Source organism: Pteronotus mesoamericanus, unplaced genomic scaffold, assembly GCF_021234165.1.
Source record: "Pteronotus mesoamericanus isolate MK-2021 breed Mesoamerican mustached bat unplaced genomic scaffold, CSHL_Meso_final contig_53, whole genome shotgun sequence".
Lineage (NCBI taxonomy): Eukaryota > Metazoa > Chordata > Mammalia > Chiroptera > Mormoopidae > Pteronotus > Pteronotus mesoamericanus.
The window spans coordinates 3,211,323-3,233,081 of record NW_026555195.1 but is presented as its reverse complement, the minus strand read 5'-3'; the positions used below and the strand labels follow the sequence as shown (position 1 = coordinate 3,233,081).

The 21,759-nt window shown below is 36.7% G+C and overlaps 1 protein-coding gene across 3 annotated transcripts in view; it reads left to right on the top strand.

Annotated features, from left to right (window-relative positions):
* The window catches only part of ZBTB44 (zinc finger and BTB domain containing 44), a 64,285-nt gene extending 43,448 nt beyond the window's left edge, over nt 1-20,837 (top strand). The window contains exons 3-6 of one of the 3 annotated variants that reach the window (XM_054579461.1): nt 7,044-7,128; nt 9,565-9,677; nt 11,045-11,345; nt 13,695-20,837. In XM_054579461.1, the coding sequence (XP_054435436.1) occupies nt 7,044-7,128; nt 9,565-9,677; nt 11,045-11,345; nt 13,695-13,977 (782 nt within the window). In that variant the 3' untranslated portion in view covers nt 13,978-20,837. Of the gene's footprint in view, nt 1-7,043; nt 7,129-9,513; nt 9,678-11,044; nt 11,346-13,694 lie in introns of all 3 variants that reach the window. The other 2 variants (XM_054579460.1, XM_054579462.1) reach the window with 2 other exon arrangements.
* The last annotated feature ends 922 nt before the right edge of the window (nt 20,838-21,759 follow it).

Here is a 21,759-nt window from a genome sequence, read left to right as displayed (position 1 = left end):
GAAAATAATAGATGAGACAAAATGAATGGTTGAGAGCAAGTTGTGAAGAGCTTTGAACACTGGTTTCAGTTAGGATTGCATTCAACTGCATGTAACAGAATCCCTTCAGGATTTTAATTTTTCATCATGTGAAACATTCAGAAATAGGCATTCCAGGCATTCATGTACAGTGTCTCTACAATGTAATCAGTGACCTAGACCCCTGGCATATTTATAATTTACCATCCTTAATTTCATTTCATTTTCATCAGTTTCATTTGCATCCTTACTGCTTTGTGGTTAGAAAATTCTTGCTTCATCTTTAGCCTTATATTCTAGAGGGGGTTAGTGCTATATCAGGAAAGCACAGACATTCCAAAAAATTCCTTCAAAATTGCCAGATTTTTGTCACACAGATTTTTCTAGCTGCAAGGGAATCTGACAAGACATGTAGTTAGCTAGGTGTATAACTGCCTCAAACAAAATTAGAGAAGAATGAATATTGTGTGCAACTAGCAGTGTGTGCCATAGCTAGGCCAGGTAAGCTCAGATTTTATTTTCATGATGATAAGAAGTCTACTTTAGAGGGAATAAAAAATAAAATATTTACAGATATCTTAGGAAAATTAATTTGGTATTGATATGCAGGGAGTTTGTCTGGATGAACCAGTTACCATATAGTTGTCGTTGGTTCAGTGAAGATGCTTAGGCTAAAACTATAAAGAAAATAGGTACAGCCCTGGCCGGTGTGGCTCAGTTGGTTGGAGCATTCCTCTGTAGACCAAGAGGTTGCAGGCTCGATTCCTGTCAGGGCACATAACCCAGGTTGCAGGTTTGAGCCCCAGTATGGGCACATATGAGAAGGCAGTCAATTGATAGTTCTCTCTCACATTGATATCTATCTATTTCTCTCTCTCTCTCTCTCTCTCTCTCTTTCTCTCTCTCCCTCCCCCTTCCTCTCTCTCTAAAAATGCAATGAAAAAAATATTCTTGAGTTGAGGATTCAAACAAGTGGGTATTAAGAGACTTTGTAAATGTAAAGTAAGAATCATTACTGCCTGATGGTATTGAACAGGTGGATTGAGGATATAGGACAGTTCAGAGTACTCTGGATGATTAGGAAATATATTGATAACATTATACAGGGGTGGACAAAAGTAAGTTTACGATTGTGAGTACACAAAAGTTTATTTTTGTATTACTGTGTTATTTCCTTTTTTAATTATTACTGTTTTTTTAATTCTCATCCAAGGATATATTTATTGATTTTAGGGAGAAAGAGGAAGGGGGAGAGAGAGAAACACAGATGTTTTGAGAAAGGAACATTGATTGTTACATCAAACTAACTACTATTTTTTGCTGCTACGTATTCTTTTAAGTACTAAGTACACTTTAAAAAAACTTTTTTCTGGTGGTGAAAAATAATTACAGTGGCCATCCACTACTGAACGTTTACCATGTGCCAGCCACTGTTATAAAAAAGTTTTTTTAAGATTTTATTCATTTTTAGAGAGAGGAAAGGAGGGAGAAAGAGAGGGAAACATCTATGTGTGAGAGATATATCAGTCAGTTGCCTAATGCATGCCCCCAACTGGGGACCTGGCCCGCAGCCCAGGTATGTGCTCTGACTGGGAATTGAACTGGCAACCTTTTGGTTTGCAGACCAGTGCCCATTCATACCACTGAGCCACACCAGCCAGGGCCACTGTTCTAAATTTTTTAAAAAGAATATCTCATTTTTTAACTGAGGAAGAGAAAAGGCAGCCCCCTAATATTTAGAAACTGGCCTGACACCAACACAGGGCCTCATGGTCACAGGACATAAAATAGTCTCACAGAAGAACACCTGCATCGCACCAGATCACATGATCTGAAACAAAACACATTTATATGGTGTTGTGCAAACTGTTATAATTAGTGCAGTTTAGCTTTCATTAAAATATTGCAACCAAAGCTTCCTTGCTATTAATGAACTACACAGCCTCAGCAGATCAAGATTTATCCAGTTGGCGCACCACAGCTTATTTGCATATGGTTAAAGACATTGGCAAAGTTCAGTGCCTGATCAGGACAATCTAGGTTGTTTGGATCTACCCTCCCACTGAAAACAAGAATGTGATTTTGTAAAGGTACCTTTAAAGTATTTGAAAAGATGTTTAATTTTAGGGGACAGCCTGCCCCAGAGAGATAAGTAGGTATCAGAGCACTAAAACCAGTTTTTCCAAAAGACATATGCCAAAACTCAAATGGACTTTGGTTCATCAACTCAAAAAGTGAGAGAAATAGAAGTCAAGACTCGATATGAAAGTTGTGAATTCTTAGAGCAGTTGCTCTACACATTAAGTAGGAACCCCAAAGTTCTGTACCGGTAGGACTAAACCTGCTGCCCTACCTCCAGACTCCAGGAGACTGTAGAAACAGGCTTGTTGGCATTGGGCAGAGTAGAAGATAAGAAAGACAAAAGAGGGGAGCACACCCCTGAGGTTGTGGCCACCACCCAGACATCTTGCAGATTTACATCTTGATTGTTGCCTGCAGGCGTAGGCCAAGGAATCTCAGTGAATTTGGTGTAGGTAGCGCCCTCTGGGAACCTAGCAGAAGGAAACATATTAAGCTACTCTGAAGAGGGACATATGCATCCAAACTTCCGTAAATCAATCTCTTACAAAGAATTTTCAAGGGCCGTAACCACTGTCAAAAACAACCAGGGCACGCAAGGTAACATGGGAGACAGAGTACCAACACGGGCGGGAAGTAGGCAACAGAAATAAATTGGCATAGCCAGTTGGCATAGTTTTCACACAGATATAAAACAAATATGCTTACTATGTTTAACAAAATAAACAAGCTTAAACAATAATTGCAGAGTAGTAAGCTAAAAAGTAATGTAGAAGATTTGAGGAAAAACCAACTAGGACTTCTAGGGGTGGGGGGTGGGAAATGACCAAAATAAAAGTATCAGTCAACATTTTGGCAGCAGATCGGACTTTGCAGAAAAGAGAATTGGTGAATCAGAAGATAAATTAGAAGAGACTCTGTTAGTCAGCGTTCTCCAGAACCAAAAGGAGAGAGAGAGATAGATAGAGATTTATTAGGAGGGATTCACTGACATGATATAGGGGATGAGAAGTCCCACAGTTTGATGTCTGCTGGCTGGAGGCCCAGGAAAGATAGTGATGCGGTTCTAATCCAGACCTAAATGCCTGGGAACCGGGAGAGCTGATGTCCAAGAGCAGGAGAAGATGGATGGATATTCCAGCTCAAGCAGAGAGCAAATTTGACCTCCTTGCAACCTTTTGTTCTGTTTGATCAAGGGATGGGATGACACCTACCTGCATTGGTGAGGATGATTTTCACTCAGTCTATGGATTCAAATGCTAATCTCTTCCAGAAACACCCTCACAGACACACCCAGAAGTAATGTTTTACCAGCTGAGTATCCCTTAGCCCAGTCAAGTTGACTTATAAAATTAACCATCACAGAGAACAATGGTAAAGAATGCAGTGGAAAAGATAAGGATTATCATAAGGTGTCTACATGTGCAATAAAAGTACCTTTCAAGAATGAAGGTAAAATAAAGACATTTTCAAAGAAACAAAAACAATGCGGCAGATCATCACTAAAGAAAATTCTGAAGTGTGGTACATACATAGAATAGAATATTGCTCAACCATTAAAAAGAATTAAGACTTTGCCATTGTGACAACATAGAGGAACCTACAGGGTATTATGCTAAATGAAACAAGTCAGACAAATACCATATGATTTTTATTATATTGGATTCTAAAAAGCAAATGAACAAAAGAGAAACAAACTCATAAATAGAACAAACTAATTGTTGCCAGATGGGAGGTGGATTAGGGGGACAGGTGAAAAATGGAGTAAGAACTACAAATTAACAGTTACAAAATAGCATAGGGAGCGATTCCAGTCAATAATACTGTAATAACTGTGTTATGGTACCAGGGGGTACTAAACTTATTGGGCACATCACTTCATAAGTTACATAAATGTCTAACCATGATGCTGTACACCTAATTATATAATATTGAATGTCAGATGTAACTGAAAAATTTCTAAGTTTAAGAAGAAAATTCCTAAGGGTAGACTTCAGGCAGAAGTAAACTGAGCACAGATGAAAGGTCTAATATACAAGTAGGAATGAAGGGCAAAGAAATGTAAGTTTGTGAACAAATGTAGCTAAACATTGCTGTGTAATGTCTTGTGGGGCTTTATCAAAAACAAAGTAAAATATCACACAATAATTCATAAATTTCAGAGAGTGAGCAGGAAATGGAGTTAAAGTGTTCTAAGATACTTATACAGTTGTGAGTATACAAAACAGTTTATTCTTGTTTTATTATTAATTATTGTATTGTTTTCATACAAACAACTGTAAACCTACTTTTTTCCCATCCTGTATTATCCAGGGAGAAAGTAAATGTTTTAATTTTCGACTTTGATAAGTATGGGTCTAATTTCTAAAATAACTAATAAAAAAGAATGGGAAAAGGTTGTGTAATTTCCAAACTAATAAAAGGGGAGAAATAGAATGATTATTAACCACGTATATTCAACAGACTTATTCTGAAATGTATAAAGAAATGCAAAGGGCCAAGAGTAGCTTAGGTGTTCAGGAAGAAAATGAATGGGATGAGAAGATTTGCTCTACCTGATACCAAAGTTTATTATAAAGCTATGGTAACTGAAGACTGGCACACTGCAAAGACAGCCAAGCAGATGGAACTAGTAGAAAACCTGGAAACAGACCAAGTGCTTAGTGCACTGCAGAGAAGAAAAGACGGGCTTTTCAATAAATGTTTTCAATCACAAAATCAACTCCAGGTGGATTTTTTAGAAAAGACCTAAATGTCAAGGACAAAATATAAATCTTTTGTAAGATAATTTGAGATAGGGAGGGATTTTGGAAAAACAAGATCAAAAAGCCATACCATAAAGGAAAAAACTAATAAATTTAATTAAATTAAAATTTTAAAGTTTTGATCATCAAAAGAAACCATAAAAAGAAAAGTCATGGAAGAGGGAAAATATTTGTTACATGTATCACTGACAAAGGGATTGTATTTGAAATAAAAAAGAACCCATAATGAGAAGCACGCAACTCAATAACAAGACTTGAACAAGCATTTCCCAAAAGAGGGGGTTCAATAAATACACAAAAATGAGCTCAATCTCATTAGTAATAAGGGAAATGAAACTCAAACCACAATAGAATATTGCTGCACACCCACTTGATTGTCAAAATTTTTTAAATCTGACAATACCAATTTTAAGGATATGGAGCAATATAACACTAGTGTAAATTTAGTATAATCACACTTTCTAAAAGAGTTTAGCTTTTTCTGATAAAGATAAACATATCTTATGACCCAGCAATTCCATTCCTGAGTTTAGATACCCTAGGAAGAAGCGTGCATATATGCATTCAGTTACTTGTACAAGAATATTCACAGCAGCATCGTTCATAATAACCTGAAACTGTCCACCCAGAGTGAAATAGGTAGGTTGATTATGAATGTCATACAACAATTTTTAAACTTCACTTACCTGTAACATAGATAAGTCCAAAATAAAGTCAGGATAATGGTTACCTCTTGGAAGATGTTTGTGATCAGGGAAAAGGTAAATAGGGACTTCTAGGATGCTGGCAGTATTTTAGTGGGTCTTGTGTGGAGGTTTCATAGGTGTTCACTTTATAGCTATCTTTTAATTCTATGTAAAAATTACATGTACAATAAGTAAGTTGTATGCCACAATAAAAAATGTTTAAAGATGAAAATTGTCACCCTGGTCAGTTTGGCTCGGTTGGAGCGTTGTCCCATAACTGAAAGGTTGCAGGTTCAATACCCAGTCCAGGCTCATTCAGTCCCTAGTCCAGGCATGTATGGGAGGCAACAAGTTGGTGTTTCTCACATCAATGTTTCTCTCTTCCCCTCTCTAAAAAGCAATGGGGAAAAAATGTCCTCAGGTGAGGATTAAAATATTAAATAAGTAAATAAAAATTGTCAACAAGCAAGTGCTGGCAAGGATGTGAAGAAAAGGGAACCCTAGTGTACTGTTCGTTGGAATGCAGATTGGTGCAGCCACTGTGGAAAGCAGTATGGAATTTCCTCAAGAAATGTAAAATGGACCTGCCTTTTAACCCAGCAATTCCATTTCTGGGAATATACTCTAAGAACCCCAAAGCACCAATCAGAAAGAATGCTTGCACCCTTATGTTTATAATATTATTTATAATAGCCAGGATCTGGAAAGAGCCCAAGGGTCCATCAGTAGATAAGGGGATAAAAAAAACTCTGGTACCTTTACACAGTGGAATGCTACTCGGCCATAAAAAACGGAAATCTTACCTTTTACAACAGCACAGATGGACCTGGGGAGTATTATGCTGACTGAAATAAGCCAGTCAGAGGAAGACAAGTACCATACAATCTCACTTATATGTGGAATCTATTAAACAAAATAAGCTGAAAAAAGAGAACCAGGGGCATGGAAACACAGAACAGACTGACATCTCAGAGGGAAGGGGGTGGGGTGGGAGGAACTGAATAAAAAGTAGGTGAAGAGATTAGCCGAAGAACATCAATGCATAGCCCATGGACAGCGACAGCAGTGTGGTGAGGGTCGGGGAGAAGGTGCTGGGTGCAGGTAGGCAAAGCGGGATGGGGGACATCTACAATGGTGCTGGCAAAAAAACCTGAATGAAAATTGGTTCCTTAATTGTTTTAACCTGTAATTTGATACAAAATTTTGTTTAGTTTAAAATTGAATTACTCTGCTTGTTTCTAAAATTGATATCAAAGAAGTATTCCTAAAAGAATTTAAGTAATAAAGGCTGTTGTCTTGCAGCCTTTTTAGAAGTCCACCCAGGACTTCTTTTTAAATCACATCAACATTTAAAGTAAAATATTACAAAACACTTTGGATTAATAATTCAGCATATACATACACATTAGTCCTTTTAAAGGCTTGAAGATAGAGCGTGCAGCTAATATCTTGGCGTACTGACACCAAAGTATTGACAGCTGTCTTTTATTTTCAGGCTCAGTAGACGAAGGCGTCACTGAAGGGTTACCTACACTTCAAAGCTCTTCTAGCACTAATGTTCATGCAGACGATGATGATCGGTTAGTATGTCGTTTTCTTTTAAGGGCTGTGCTTGCAACTCTTAAATTTAAGTATTTTATCTGGGAACTATATAAGAAGTTTATTGGGACCTCATTTTAGTATATTTTTCAGAGCAACAAGGTAACATCATTATCATAAATCAAACCACCTATACAGCGGTTTTCTTAGCATTTCCAGAACTCCCAGTCCCATCACTTCAAATAGTATTTGTATCAGGGGTTGGCAAACTGTGGACCACAGGCCAATTCCAGCCTCACCAACCTTTATTTGTTAATCAAGTTTTATTGGAACATAGTTGCACTCATTTTTTTATGTATCATCTGTGGACAGCAGAGTTGAGTGAGTGAAAGAGGTCATGAAGCGTGCAAAGCTAGAAATAGTTCCTATCCTGCCACAGAAAATATTTGTCAGACCCTCATCTGTCTACCCATAATTTCCAAGTCACCTTCAGGTTGACCCTCCCTGCTTCATATTTCCACATAGACATATAAGGGGCATTTCAGACTTAATTTGGCCAACACAGAACTTTGAACTCCCCTTCAAAGCTTCCTCCTCCAGGGTTTCCCCTCTCAGTAAACAACATCATTCCCCAATTTCTCAAGCAGTATCTCCAGAAATTATAAATGGTCTTTCCCTTACTCTCCATGGGCCCCGCCCTCCCTCCCCCCATTTAATCCTTAAGCAAGTCCTCAGATCTCTACCTCCAACACATACCCCACATCGGCCCCCTTTTCCTCCATCTCTGCTACAGCCACCCTAGCCCAAGTCACCGTCTTTTGCCTTGACCACTGCAGCAGCCTCAACTGGCCCCTGATCGCATCCTCCCCCTACTCTACTCATTCTCCATGTAGCAGCTAGAATGATCTTGTTTTTAATTAAGTCAGGTTATGTATGGTAAGCAATAGATTCTTAAATGTTTCCTATAGATTCACACTTAAAATCTAAACTTGCTAATGCTTTTTAAAACCCTATGTGATAGGACTTCTGCCTGCCTCCCTTCAGACCGTTCTCCCTACATGCTACCTTTTAGCCACCCAGGTCTCCTTTCCTCTCATGGAATAGCCTCTATCTGTTTCTACTTTGGGGCCTTTCTGCCACTTAGGGCCAGTATTCTCCCTGAAATGTTTCCTCCCCTTATTTTCACATCATTATCTCCTCCTCAGCCTTCAGACCACTGTCTAAATGTTAGTTCTCAAGGGAGCTGTTCCTGAACACTAGTCTAAAACAGCACTAATCACTATTAGTTCACCCCATTTTAATTCTCTGTTCTGATAATTTTCTTGAGTATTATCTGTCTCCGACCATTTAATATAGACTCTGCTGAATTAAATCCTCAGAGTCTAGGACAGACTTAAAAACTGTATTTCTTGAGAACCTGAAGGATTCAGAGACCTCAAATAAGGTTTATTCTTGAATAGCTAAGTGTGGCAGAGCAGGTTAGTACCAGAGTCATTTGAAAAAAATTAATGAAGATGTAAACAAATGGGAATGTGCCTAGATTTCTTAATTTCAAACATTAATGAGGTTGTCTGTTTTACACTAGATACTGTGGTAAGTGGTAGAGATATCAGAGGTGAAATGTGTAGTCCTTGATGAAAAGAGATCAAACCAATTTTGGAGGAGGGAGAGAGGTTAAGAATAGGCCTATAAACATATCCTCGAGTGACCTGCAAAGGGTTCTGTTGCTCTGCATAGGAAGGTACTTACCTCTAAAACACCGATGAAGAAGGCTTCCAAGAGGAAGAGGGGCCTTTGCTACATTTCATAAGAGGACTGGTCGTTATGTAGGCAAAGGAGGTAGGCTAGTAGAGGAAGATACATGGACAAAACAGAGCATTGGGAGAACTATTAGGAGGAACTGCTTGGTATAGTGTATGTTTGGGGAGCATGACAAGATACAAGGCTGGAAAAGTAAACAAAACCCAGACCGTGAGGAATGCTTTGCGAAAGGATTTAGACTTTATTCTGACGATAACTGAACCATTGCAGGAGTTTCAATGGGCCGATTGAATCAGATCATTGTGAAACAGTGAGAAGGATAGATTAGAGGGCTGTAGGGAAAAGAGAAGGAATTATTAATTCAGCCTTGTATTGATGAGGTCTAAATAAAAGCAATGGTAGGAAGAAAAGGATTTGAAAGGGTAAGGATACCTGAGGTAAAAGTGTTTATGGTATTTTCTGTGTCTTTATGTCCTTGCTTAAGATGCGGACCATTCTGGACAATAACATTTTTCATATTGTTGTGAATGAAGCTTGTCGTCCAACAGTTAAAGAGTTTCAAAACGTCTTTAAGTGTTTTTTCTTTTGTTCATTTAAAGTTGTGTGGGAATGTTTATTCAACTTAAAAATCGGAGCCTGGTTGCCTTCTTTGGTCTGTTTTTTAGATTGGAAAATGTTCAGTATCCCTACCAACTCTACATTGCTCCTTCTACCAGCAGTACAGAACGACCAAGTCCAAATGGTCCAGACAGACCTTTTCAGTGTCCAACTTGTGGGGTGCGATTCACCCGTATTCAGAACCTAAAACAGCACATGCTCATCCACTCAGGTAATGTCACCTTCCCTACTAGGGCATAAATGAGTACTCTGAAACATTTTATTTTGGAATCCCAGTTAAAAATAGAAACCAGGTGGTTTTGAGTTAAAAAATATATAGGTATCTCTGGGCAGTCAAATGAGAACAGATAAGCCTAGGTCTGTTGCTGAAATGATAGTGTCAGAAAGCTGTTTCCTTAATATATTTTCCATTAGCATAAGTATTCTGATTAAAACTTAGAGCTGTGTGTGTATATAATATGTAAGTAAAAAAGATACTGGACATATTAGGTGTGTGTGTATATGTGAGATAGAGAGGCACGAATACAGATTGTAAAACAAATGGGATTAAAAGGGTGTGTGTGTGCGCGCTTTGTACTGTTCTTACAACTCTTAAGTTTGAAATTACCTACAAATAAAAACTATTTGAAAAGTGTAATTGTAATAATTTAATTTTAATTCTGCAATCCTGAATCTCTCTGTGTCCTGGCTAGTTGGCTTTGTAGTCCCTTTTTAGTATGAAAGAGACTTTAAATAAATGATGTATAAAAGAGATTTGAAACTTAAGTTCAGCGATCATGTAAAGGCAACACAACTCCCGTAGGTAAATCACTGACCTCTGATACGTAAGAAATCTCTGTTGCTGTTTTCAGCTGCGCGATCTCACTTCCCTCTTCTTCAGATAGACCTAATCGTCCCTGTGATTAATGTCAGTTCCCTATGACTTTGTTAATCAGCAGATTATATTTTGAAAGTTTCAAAATATTTTTGCCAAAACTGTGATGATGAATTTAGAGACCATTAATGTAATGTATAATATACATGTTAATTTCTACATATTTTTTCTATCACTGTTACATTAAATACCCCAAAACCAAAGTCATCAAATGTTGTTCTATCATTATGTTCAGAGAAGTTAGAATTTTTCTTCCATCTTCTCATTTCTCTCTGAGATGGGGAATGAAGAGTAACTACTGATTTTTTTTTCACATCCTTTCAGTATAAACCTCACTAATGAAATGAAACAAATGTTAGATGGGGATTTCTGTTTAAGAGTTCTGTTTAAATACTGCAGTTAAATTGTGTTTTGAAGTCTGTAAAATAGACGACTAGAAAAGTTTTCAGAAATCAGTCTGAGTGTATATTGCCGAGTTGACCTCACCCCCTCTTGCCTTTCTTTCTTTTTCATAAAAACAGTAGTGACATCATGTGTTCTGTACCTTTTCTGAGATAATGAATTGGAATTCATTTTTGCTGGTGAAATCTGTATTTTCTAACATATCTACTGCTGCAAAATTATAGCTCAGAAATTTGTGAGGTTTATGACCTTTCACTTCATTTTGTTTTTAGGTAATATTTTGGTTTTGCTTTATTTTATAGGAATTAAACCATTTCAGTGTGACCGCTGTGGAAAAAAGTTCACCAGGGCTTACTCGCTAAAGATGCATCGCCTAAAGCATGAAGGTAAACGCTGTTTCCGGTGCCAGATATGTAGTGCCACTTTCACTTCCTTCGGGGAATATAAACACCACATGAGGGTTTCCCGGCACATTATCCGCAAGCCTCGGATTTACGAGTGCAAAACATGTGGCGCCATGTTCACCAACTCTGGAAATTTAATCGTGCACCTGAGGAGTCTGAACCATGAAGCGTCAGAGCTAGCAAACTACTTCCAGAGCAGGTGAGGCGCACAACGAAAACGGAACCAGGAAAACTGCTTTCTAAACTCTCTTTTCCTGCTTTTAGGGCAGCCTGCTTTGTCTTTTTCAGGCTGCCAGGTAATCAGTTACATTCCTTTTAAATTCCCACTGTCCATACTCCAACCTCCTCATCTGATACAATTTTGATGAATCTTCTAAGTATATACAATTAAAAACATTCTATTTGAAATTAAAAATTTTTTCCTACAGAAGGAGGCTAGACATCCTCTGCAGTTTTGTTTGGGGGTTTTGGGGGGTTGTTGGGGCTTTTTTGTTTTGTTTTGTTTTTTGATAATGTAAGATTGAAGTAATCCTGTGGATCGTAAATAGACCTTATTGGACAACTTGCCATGTCAGACGATACTCAGTGATGCTGGATGACGTCGGACTCTTTGGATGCTAATAAAATTCTTGACCATTTTTCTCTCTTTTAATTCTATATAAAGAAATATGCAAAATAAGAGAGAAATTTCAGTAGCAGTTACAATGGATTAAATGAAGCTTTCCTTTTTTTTCTTTCAACTTAAAGCTTCATTCTTTTAATATTAAGAGTTGATAATAGGATTACCTTTCTGATTTATAGATTATCCAAGGAGATTAGGTTGCAGTTAGAGCTCTGCCACTAACTGCTGTTATGATTCAGTGTGTCACTTTACAGATGAAGAAGCTTGAAAATTAGAAAAAGATAAAATGTAAGCATTAAACGTGATTTCTAAGGTCCCCTTTAGATATAAAATTGAATTGTCTATTTTTAATATACCTTGTAGGAATGCTCAGTTTCTTATAAAATGAATCTTAAATTTTAAACCACTTTTTATTTCTTAAATCTTGTTACTCAGTAAATTCCAAATACCCCTGCATAGATTTTGTTTTTCTCTTCAAATCAGACATTCACTTTACTTAATGTAATTATTTCTAACACTGAGCATCTGGTTATCATATTACTAAACCTAGATTATACATGTCATAGTAAACAGCGTTGGAGACTGAAACAGTACCCCAGTTAACCACTCCTGCTGTCTGTGTCTGTCCTGCACAGAGCCCCTCTCTGCTCCACTTAATCTTGTCTAACACCAAAAGAATTTCTAGAAAATATAACATGACACCTTAAATCACTTTACAGATGAGATTTTAATATTTTTATTAATACTGAACAATTAAATTACAGCTTTATTAAGTGTATTAGTTATTATATTTCTAGTATAATGAAGCAATAAAGATATAAATAAAGGATCTAAGATAAGACTTATGTTTAACTATGAAAATGCTTATAGTAGAAAATTGAGTTAATGTAAAAAAATACGGTATAAGAAATGAAAGCCCTTTTCTGATCTTGCCACTCAGGAGTAATAAGTACTGTTAAAATTCTGATAAATTTTACATTCAGTAATTAAATATTTATATCAATAGTCTATTAAATACTTTCAATATCAGTAAACAGTCTCTGAGGACTAAAATGTAACTAATCTCATGTTATATATTTCCAAATTCTGATTCAAATGTAATTTAGTAGTTTTCACATACCAAATCTAATAGCAGGGCACATAAGTTTTTTATGTTTCTCTAAATAGTCAATTTTGTAGAAGGTCATTTATGCATAAGGATTTAGTTTCTTAACTACCTTATATTCAGAAAGTAATACACTAGGTTTATATACCTTTTAATAAATATATAGTCCAAAAAAGATTAAGCGTAAGTTATTCAAGTGCTCTTTGCCTAACAGAAACTGCTACATAAAACAAGAAAGACTATCATATTTTGCTGTGTATAATGCGCACTTTTTGCCCAAATTTTTGCGGGGAAAATAAGGATGCACGTTATACATGGGTAGTACTAATTCTGTTTCTATATAAATGTTTTTAATTCTTTTATTTATGCTTATGCGTTAAAAGTATAACTCTAGAAAGCAATAACAATATCCGTATGCAAAATAATACCTTAGAATACAATAATTGGTTTTGTTTCTAAATGTAAATGAGTAATTGAATTTAAAAAATTAAAATGGAAGATTTTTTTTTTTCCTGAAAATTCGGCCAAAAATGTGGATGCATATTATACATGGCAAAATACAGTGTTTAGGTGGCTGAGGTGACACTGAGTCTTACCTGCTGCTACTGGGAGGGAGAGTGATACATACTTTGGTTCTAATGGGTCACTTTGGTTCATATTTAGGACAGTTTAGACGTAAAATTCCTGAGTTTAATCTTCATTCAAGAATTAGAAAAACAAAAAAAGCCCTATCTTGTTTTACAAAGCAGGTCTGTATATTGTGTCTTGTTTATTTCTGGGTTAAAAATTAACTTCTATTTCATCCTTTGCCTCTTATCTAGTGATTTCCTAGTACCGGACTACTTAAACCACGAGCAAGAAGAGACCCTTGTTCAGTATGATCTTGGAGAACACAGTTTTGAAAGCAACTCCTCTGTTCAAATGCCTGTAATTTCACAGGTCTCCTCAACCCAGAATTGTGAGAGCACTTTTCCCTTGGGGTCTCTTGGTGGGCTGGCAGAAAAGGAGGAAGAAATGCCAGAGCAGCCAAAGACCAGTGCTTGTGCCGAGGCAACCAGAGATGATCCCCCCAAATCAGAGCTGTCTTCTATAACTATTGAGTAATTTCATGGTTTGGCTTCATTTTGGTTTTTGGAAAGTGCCTGTGCTTGGTCTTGTACCTTTAAATTTACTTTTTTAAACAAAAAAGGGTTTGGGAAAGAATTTCCCTTCCTACTTTGTAAACCCTTCAAATGATGTGTATTTTTTCATAATTGGGAGATTGCTTCTGTAAGTGCACAGTAACATGATGTCAAAACATGATACAAACTATGATATTTAAGGTGAATCAGTTGACTGAAAACATACATCAGTTTCTTCTTCCATTTTCAAAAGTAGGCTAACAAAGGATTATTAGGTAAAGAAGAAATCAGATGAACAATGACCTTGCTGAGATGAAAGTGTACACCAGAAACAAAGTACGAAAAAGAATTTGACAGGTGGCCTGAGCAGATGTTTACTCCTATACACCGGACATTGTACAATATTTGTAAAGCCTGTTGTTTTGGAAGTGTTGATGATAAGCTTTCTTAAGAATTATTAGGGTAAATACTTCTGAAATCCAATATTCTTTTTTTTAAGCTTTGTCATTTCTATTCTGATTTTTCATGGTACAAATTTGATACTGGGATAGGTATTCCCTGTACCTTTATATTACCAGTCCCCCCAAAAATCTTATCTTTCTTCCTCAAAAGAAGGCAAAGAACCATGATGAGAATAGTCAAGCTATGCATGAAATGACTGGGCATGGAGAATGTAGTATGTAAATCCCAGTTTCATAGGAACTCTTTAATACTGCTTTGCTGGCTAGAATTGTTGTTTACCTGGTCTTTGAATGTTAATCTCTGATTAATATTAGGTCTTCTACCTAAATCAGTTTTCCTCTTGCCCCATCAACACCACTTGCTCCTGCACATACAGCTGTGATACTATATAAAGGAAAAATATTGGAGATAGCCTATATTTTATATGTAGGTGTATGAATTGTTGGGGATGTTTTTTATTGTGTTGTTTTGGACAACGAAGAATTCTGTTAAGGCTACGTTCTTAACCCAGCTAAGATTGTTTACAGAAATCCCACGTGGCAGTGATACATTGTCCTTGTTCCAAAATATTTTTAGACATTGCCAAGTTTATTAAAATCAGTTAGTGTAGTTTTTACACAATATAAGCAATAATGTAAAAGGTGAGAAAAGGCTATAAAATAATAGTCTGTGAATGATGGTCATAAATCTGGGGAGGAAAGTTGTTAAGACTAAAGAAAAACTAAAGATCTTAGTATCACTTCTTTTGCTGCTAAAAGATAGGAAACTCTCTGATTAATAGTTGATTCATATGATACTCTAGACTGGAGTATCCTTTTCACATGGCACCATTTAAAGTATCATTTATACCTTGATGATCCTAAATATTTATGAGTTCATGAACAATGAACTTTTGAGTAACTCTTTTTCTATGTATATACCCAAAGTTTAATAATTATGAAAGCACCTGATTAGATCAGAAAATAAAATAAAATATAGTTTCTTATTCAACACATGAGATCTGAATTTTGTCCAGATGGTAGACCTTAATAATAAAATGTATTTTTAAGTTTTAATGATTTAATTGTTTTATTTTTTTTTTAATCTGCTACTTCTGTTATTTATCCCCCACAAATGTAAAGGAAGAGAAAGCAAACTCATCCAAGATTTTTTTAGGCCAATTTTCTTTCAGTCCCTTTCCACAGTCCACTGTTTTTAACTTGTTTCCAACTCCTTATCTCACTCATAAACTGTTTACCACTTTGCTCTCAATCGTATGTGTATGACCTCCAGGAAAGTCAACATATACAGGTTATGATGGGCTTCCCACAATTTATACTTCTTTACTACTGGGGTTGAATTACTTTCTGCAACAGACTGGTAGTAACAGTACTGCTGTGTCTCAATTGGTCTGGAATTTTTATTTTTAATGTCATACATTAGAAAACTGCTACGCCTACCACTAGATAAATGTCAAAGTTAATTTTCAAATCTTAAATGGACAAGACAAAGAATAGGTAAAATTATGACCAGCAGTTGTTGCCCTCAGTTAGTTCTAAGAGTTATTTTTAAAAGAAAGAAAAAGAAGGAAAGAAATAGGTTAAAGAAACATATTAGAATCCTTTGGGGATTTGTCGGTTGAAAGAGTTCCAGCACATCTGGCCGAAGCACTCAACCAAGGACGGCCCTGCGCAGTGCAGGCTGCCCCGGGCTGTGCCGTGTTCTCAGGAGGCGGGAAGGCCACCTCTGGCTGCTCTCCCCCAGAGGGAAACTTGAGATTTTCATTGGTAATTACAAATTGCACAGATTTCCAAGTTTTATGAAAAATTTAAATACAGTACTATGAAAATATGTACTTGGTTACATGTCTACTCCCCAAATCTTAGCAATATGGTTAATTAGCATTTAACATAAAACGATGTAAACAAAGGCCCTCTTTTCTCTATTTCATGGAGGCTCTGCATTTTTCTTGATACACAGCTTAGTGATATTTATTTAGCTCATGGATCCTTTTAGGAAACTAAGCTGCAAGAGATAATTGTATATAGAGTTAATTAGGTTTATCTAAAATTCGTTTAATTAAGGGGTGTTTGGATATGTAATTTTTACCAGAATATATGGAAAACATTGCAAATAGAAGAGAGCCAATTACATTATCTCATTCATTAGAAACTATAACTTAACATTAAAAATTCCAGTTCAGAACACTTAAGCATAGCTGTCTTAAGGCCCAAGAGGGTAACCGTGATATTTAAAGGGCTTAAATTTTAGGATGCGGGATAAATTGCCTTTTTAAAACCAAGTATTTTATACAAGAAAATCATTTATTTTCCATTTCTAAGCTACCAAATAGGTGTGCTGCACTTGAGAAGGGAGCGAAGATGTGTGCTGTGGTGCTGGACGCCCCAGCGCCTGCGGCCCCGGCCGTCCGTGCGGCGTGTTCGTCCCAACAGCAGGTGCATCTGGTTCAGAAGCAAAGGGATTCGTGTCGATGGGGTTTTTTGAATTGTAAGTTTTCTGTAAAGGAAAGCAAATGGAGTTACCCACAAATACATTTAAATGGATTTTTCTTCATTTGAATTTCAAGTAATCTTAATTTTTATTTCAAGTAATTAGTCATACATTTAGTTACATTGCCAGTTTTTGAAGCTCTTGATTTCAGTGAGGCAAAGTATACTAAAATGTGGCCTCATTCAGTCTCACGTTTTTAGCATTTCAGCAACCATTCTGGCTTACAATAATTTAATTCCATGTTATGACATATGCCCTTCAACTTTAAAAACAAACAAAACAACTTCCATTTGCTAAAGTATTTTACCAAATGGAATGGCCTAGTCAGCACATCTAATGTACTTACTATTGGTAACATTGTTACCTTCTAACTACTGAGCCCGTCTCTCCCGGTGTATATAAATGGTTCCCTGGGAGCCTTTGAACGCTGCATCACTCTTTTCAGTATTTTCTTTTATCTCTTACTATTTTTTTATTCTTGTATTTATCTTAATTTGAATAGAGGCCAAATATCTAGTTTAGTGGCTTTTATTTTAAAGATTCTCAGATCATGCTTTAGTAGTCCCTTTTAGCTTTGTAGCCCCTGAAAAATGCATTATTGTATGGTGATTTGTACTAGCGTACAACATGGAGAGAATTATTCTTATTACTTGATGAATGAACAATCCTAAAATTCTAATATTTAATTGAAAGGAGTTTGAAATTTGAAGAATTAATGAAGAGAATTAGAAACTTTCATGCAGCACTTAACTCTGTTTTCACTCACCTGCAAAATGTGAAATTATAACTCTGAAACATACATCCAAGTGAGGGGTAATAGTTTTCTAGATGTTAATATTAACGGGGGTTGGGGGGGACACATTAAGTTCTCTTGGAAAGGACCCAAAGTTGCTAAAAGGTAGTAAATGTGGTTTTTTTGCTATAAAGTTATTGATATAAGATGCTTTATAATATATTTAGATTTTGAAAGTTACCGAGAGACATCTATGAGGAATATTTATAGCTAAGCATAGTCCTACAGTCTTTGAATTAAAATCATCAAAATTTAAATTGAGTAATTCCTTATTTTTCCTATACCTATTTTTATCTTTCAATTGCTTGATGGGATGTAGTAACAATAGGAAGTCCTCGGCAAGACCAGTTTGCAAAAAGCAATAGTGGTTCACATTAAACAATGAAGTAAAATTGAATCAATTTCCAAGTTCAGCTTAGAAACAGACACTGTGGATATTTCATTTTTAGATTATATGTATGTTGAGATTTATGAATGGAAAGTTAAATCTGTCAAATTAGGGATGAAAACTGGTGACATCATAGTTGTAATTTTTTTTTTTACTTCATACTAAACTATAGTTAGATATTTTCACTCTTTCATAGTGATTATACTTTTATGATAGAAAAAAAATAACAGACCCATGTCTTTATGTCCTTACAAATAGTCTCTGCACAAATGTAAGACAGTGTTGTTGGCATCTCATTTTGGTGGCATCTGAAAAATGAGGCTGCGTTGACATGTTCGTGTAGTTTATAGTTCTGCAGCTCCCTCTGTCTAGGACCCCGGGCAGCTCCAACTAATACCAAGGTTCCTGTTTACATAGTAGTTTACAAAGAGCTTAAAGAGTTCAGGCCATTGATAGAAAACAAAAACTTTAAAAAAAAATTTTTTTAACTCATTATTTTAATTTCAGTTTGAAGTGCCTGGTTTATAAAATCAATTTTTTTTATTATTACCTTTCTCTTTTCAGAAATTAAATAATTTTTCTGATTAAGCTTAAAGCCCTGGGCTCAGTTGTGATGATGTAACGTTGATAAAAGTTCTCCTTGATGGTTTGAGGGGCAGCAGTTTCATAACTTTGTTCGGTTGTCCTTGTTTTCCCAAATGCCATCTAACCATCCTCAGATTTCATTATTCAATTCAGTTAAAAAGAACATTCTTCCTGTCCCTGAATGTTTAAGTTACCAAAGTACATCACCCACCCAGGGAGGCCGTATCTTCCTGCTGTAGGGGGGCCGTCATCTCCCAGCACCGTGAGTCCCTTGGTATTAGTGGAGGCTGTTCATTTAAAGATGGGGAGCCTTTTGTGCAGCTCCTAGAAACACGTCTTTCTAGAGAGAACCTTTTCTGTGGTCGGACTGTGTTTTCCAGTTCTCTGTTGACTCCCCCACTGACAGGTGCTGTGTGGAGTCTCACGCTGAGGGCAGCGGGGGCGGTGTGGGAAGTTGCACTGCTTTTCATCTTTCAGGTGCCTGGAATGAACACCATCACATGTTTGGAAGGCGTCAGATCATTAAACTTTATTCATTTTCTTCCTTGTACAAAGAGATGGCTTCAAATGCCTCTGCTTCAAGATATTTTTGAAACACAACAGTCCCTAAAAGGGTAAACTTTGGTTTCAAACCAAGCCCCAATAGTAGAGTTGGTGTTTCTGTGGTTACTGGTGCTCCCGCACCAGGGGAAGATTGCCTGCCTCTCACAGGGCCCCCGAATGGCACCTTATCTGTCTGCGTGGAGGGTAGTATGTGGCTGCTGTGTGCCTCTACTATCTTTTCAAAAGCCATTTTATAAAAATCCTATGTAGCCTATTTTAATATTTAAATATATATATTTGTGAGAGATACTTTTAGAACAGACTTTTACTTTAAAATTCCTGTATTCCCATTTTTAAAAGTAAATTTAAACCTTCCAGGATTAGGACATGTCTTTTTCCACAGCAACAAAATGAGAAAGTCAGATTGAGATAATACACCATAACTCAGTCATAGAAGAAATTGATGTCTGGTTAAAGGAGACAGATGTGAAGGAGAAAAAAATGTTTTGATGTAACAGAAGTGAATTTTTAAATAAAGTTGGTTTTGTTTCTGTAATATTTGCTGCTACCTTAGCTCAGTATGTTACAGAGCTAACATATAAATCTGGCTCCATTTAAAAACTGGAGTACTTTCTAGTACAACCAGCCTAAGAGGAAACTGCACCACAGTCTTCCGGATGGGTGACTGCTTTATTTAGCTGATGCATGCTTTAATATTTGCCTGTAGCCCAGCATCAAGGAGATGTGGGGAAACTTGCTAGTCACAGCATTGTGATTCTTCTGGGGCACTGGCATTTTGTGAAACCCTTGGGGGAGGCTAACACTGAGGAGGAAATGTAAATTAAATTATGTAGATGGGTGTTTCTATGTCTTCTACCCCTCTCCCAGAACCAGTACAGCTCTCCTGACTGTACCAGCCCCCAGTTCACCAGCTTTGTATCCAGTTGTCATCTCATTCAAGTATGGCTTTACTTGGTGACAGTGGCCATAGCTAAGTTACTTGGCATGTTTGACTTTCAACAATAACAAAAATGGTTTTGGATTTTGCTTTATTTCCTAAAAATGTACACAATGTCAGAACTTTACATTTTGTATACTAGTATCTGGCTATTAGTATTTTACAGGAACCATAGTTCTTGGTGACTACATATATATATTTTTGTGACTTTTTGTAAACTAAGTGCCGTTTGAACGTTACAATCATTTTTAGAGTTATTGTAATCGATGTGAATATTATGTTTTTTCAAATCTGTTCTGAGCCTATAGTGTTTGCTTTGTGCACATACGTGTATTGTATATATTCTGTATAGTTACATTGTACTGAAATATTAGCTTGTTTGATATAAGGAAAGTATGTATTGAGTACCTTTTTGCTAGCCTGGTTGTTTAATCTTTTTAAAAAAGGTTTAAACTTTTTAAAAAAAAAATCTTTAAACTGGCCTTTATTACATGGTCACAAATAAAGTTAAAGTTAGAAGGGATGGGCAGGGAAAAACTAGTTTTGAGTGTCTGAATAGAAACATAAGACTAAGCTATGGGTTTTTTCCTCATTAAAATATCTTTAATGCTTTATGGAGTAAAACTTCCTGCTGTTGTTATTTATTGTTGGCTGGAAGGAAGAATTGGTGGTGTTGGTTAAGGTCAAGTGGATAAGTAAAGTCGTCAGCATAATGCATTACCTAAGTAAACACTCACTGAGTGTGTGCAGACTAGAGTGTGACATGAGACAGTGCCTGTCAGCGTGCGGGGCACGCGAGGAAGAGCTGAAAGTGCGCAGGTTGCACAAACACCAGCCCTCAGACTAAAAAGGATGTGAAGGAGGCTAGAGGGTCATTAAATCCTGCTGCTGCTGAACCAGGTTCTCCTGCAAAACTCCATCCTGATTAAGTGGTGGGCGCTAAGAAACTGCTCTAAATCTTTCTGAAGTTACTCTTCATTAATTAAAGACCTGCGGGCGACCTTTCAATCGTGTCTTAACACATTGCGTACCGCTCACAGGTTTTCTCGTGTTTCACGTGCCATCTGTTAAGACTGCTCACGAGTTTTCTCCTTTTTCATGCGTCATCTGTTACGGACTTTAGATGTCAGCACACTGTCTTGTCCACATCGAATGAAGCGATCTCATTGGTGGAAACCATGCAGGTCAATCTACAAAAAACTATATAATTGTACGATCCCATAAAGCATTGCAGTTACATTATATTTTGATCATTCGACCCTGGCGTATGTCTTAGAGATTTCTATGCAGTACGCGATGTATTAACCAGCCAGGGAGTAGACAACAGGCACCTATGGGAGAACCAGCTCGCTGACCGGGCATTGACCCTGCGGGGGCTCGAGGAAGGGCTTTTTCACTTCACATTTACTTTGCCTATAGATGAGAACAACAGCCAAAGAAAATCATTTCATTGACCCCAAGCTACCAGGGTCACTTGAGAATGAAGTTCAGAAAGGAAGACGAGAAATTTTTAGCAGCACTCACTTTCGTTCAATGAGTGTGTGAT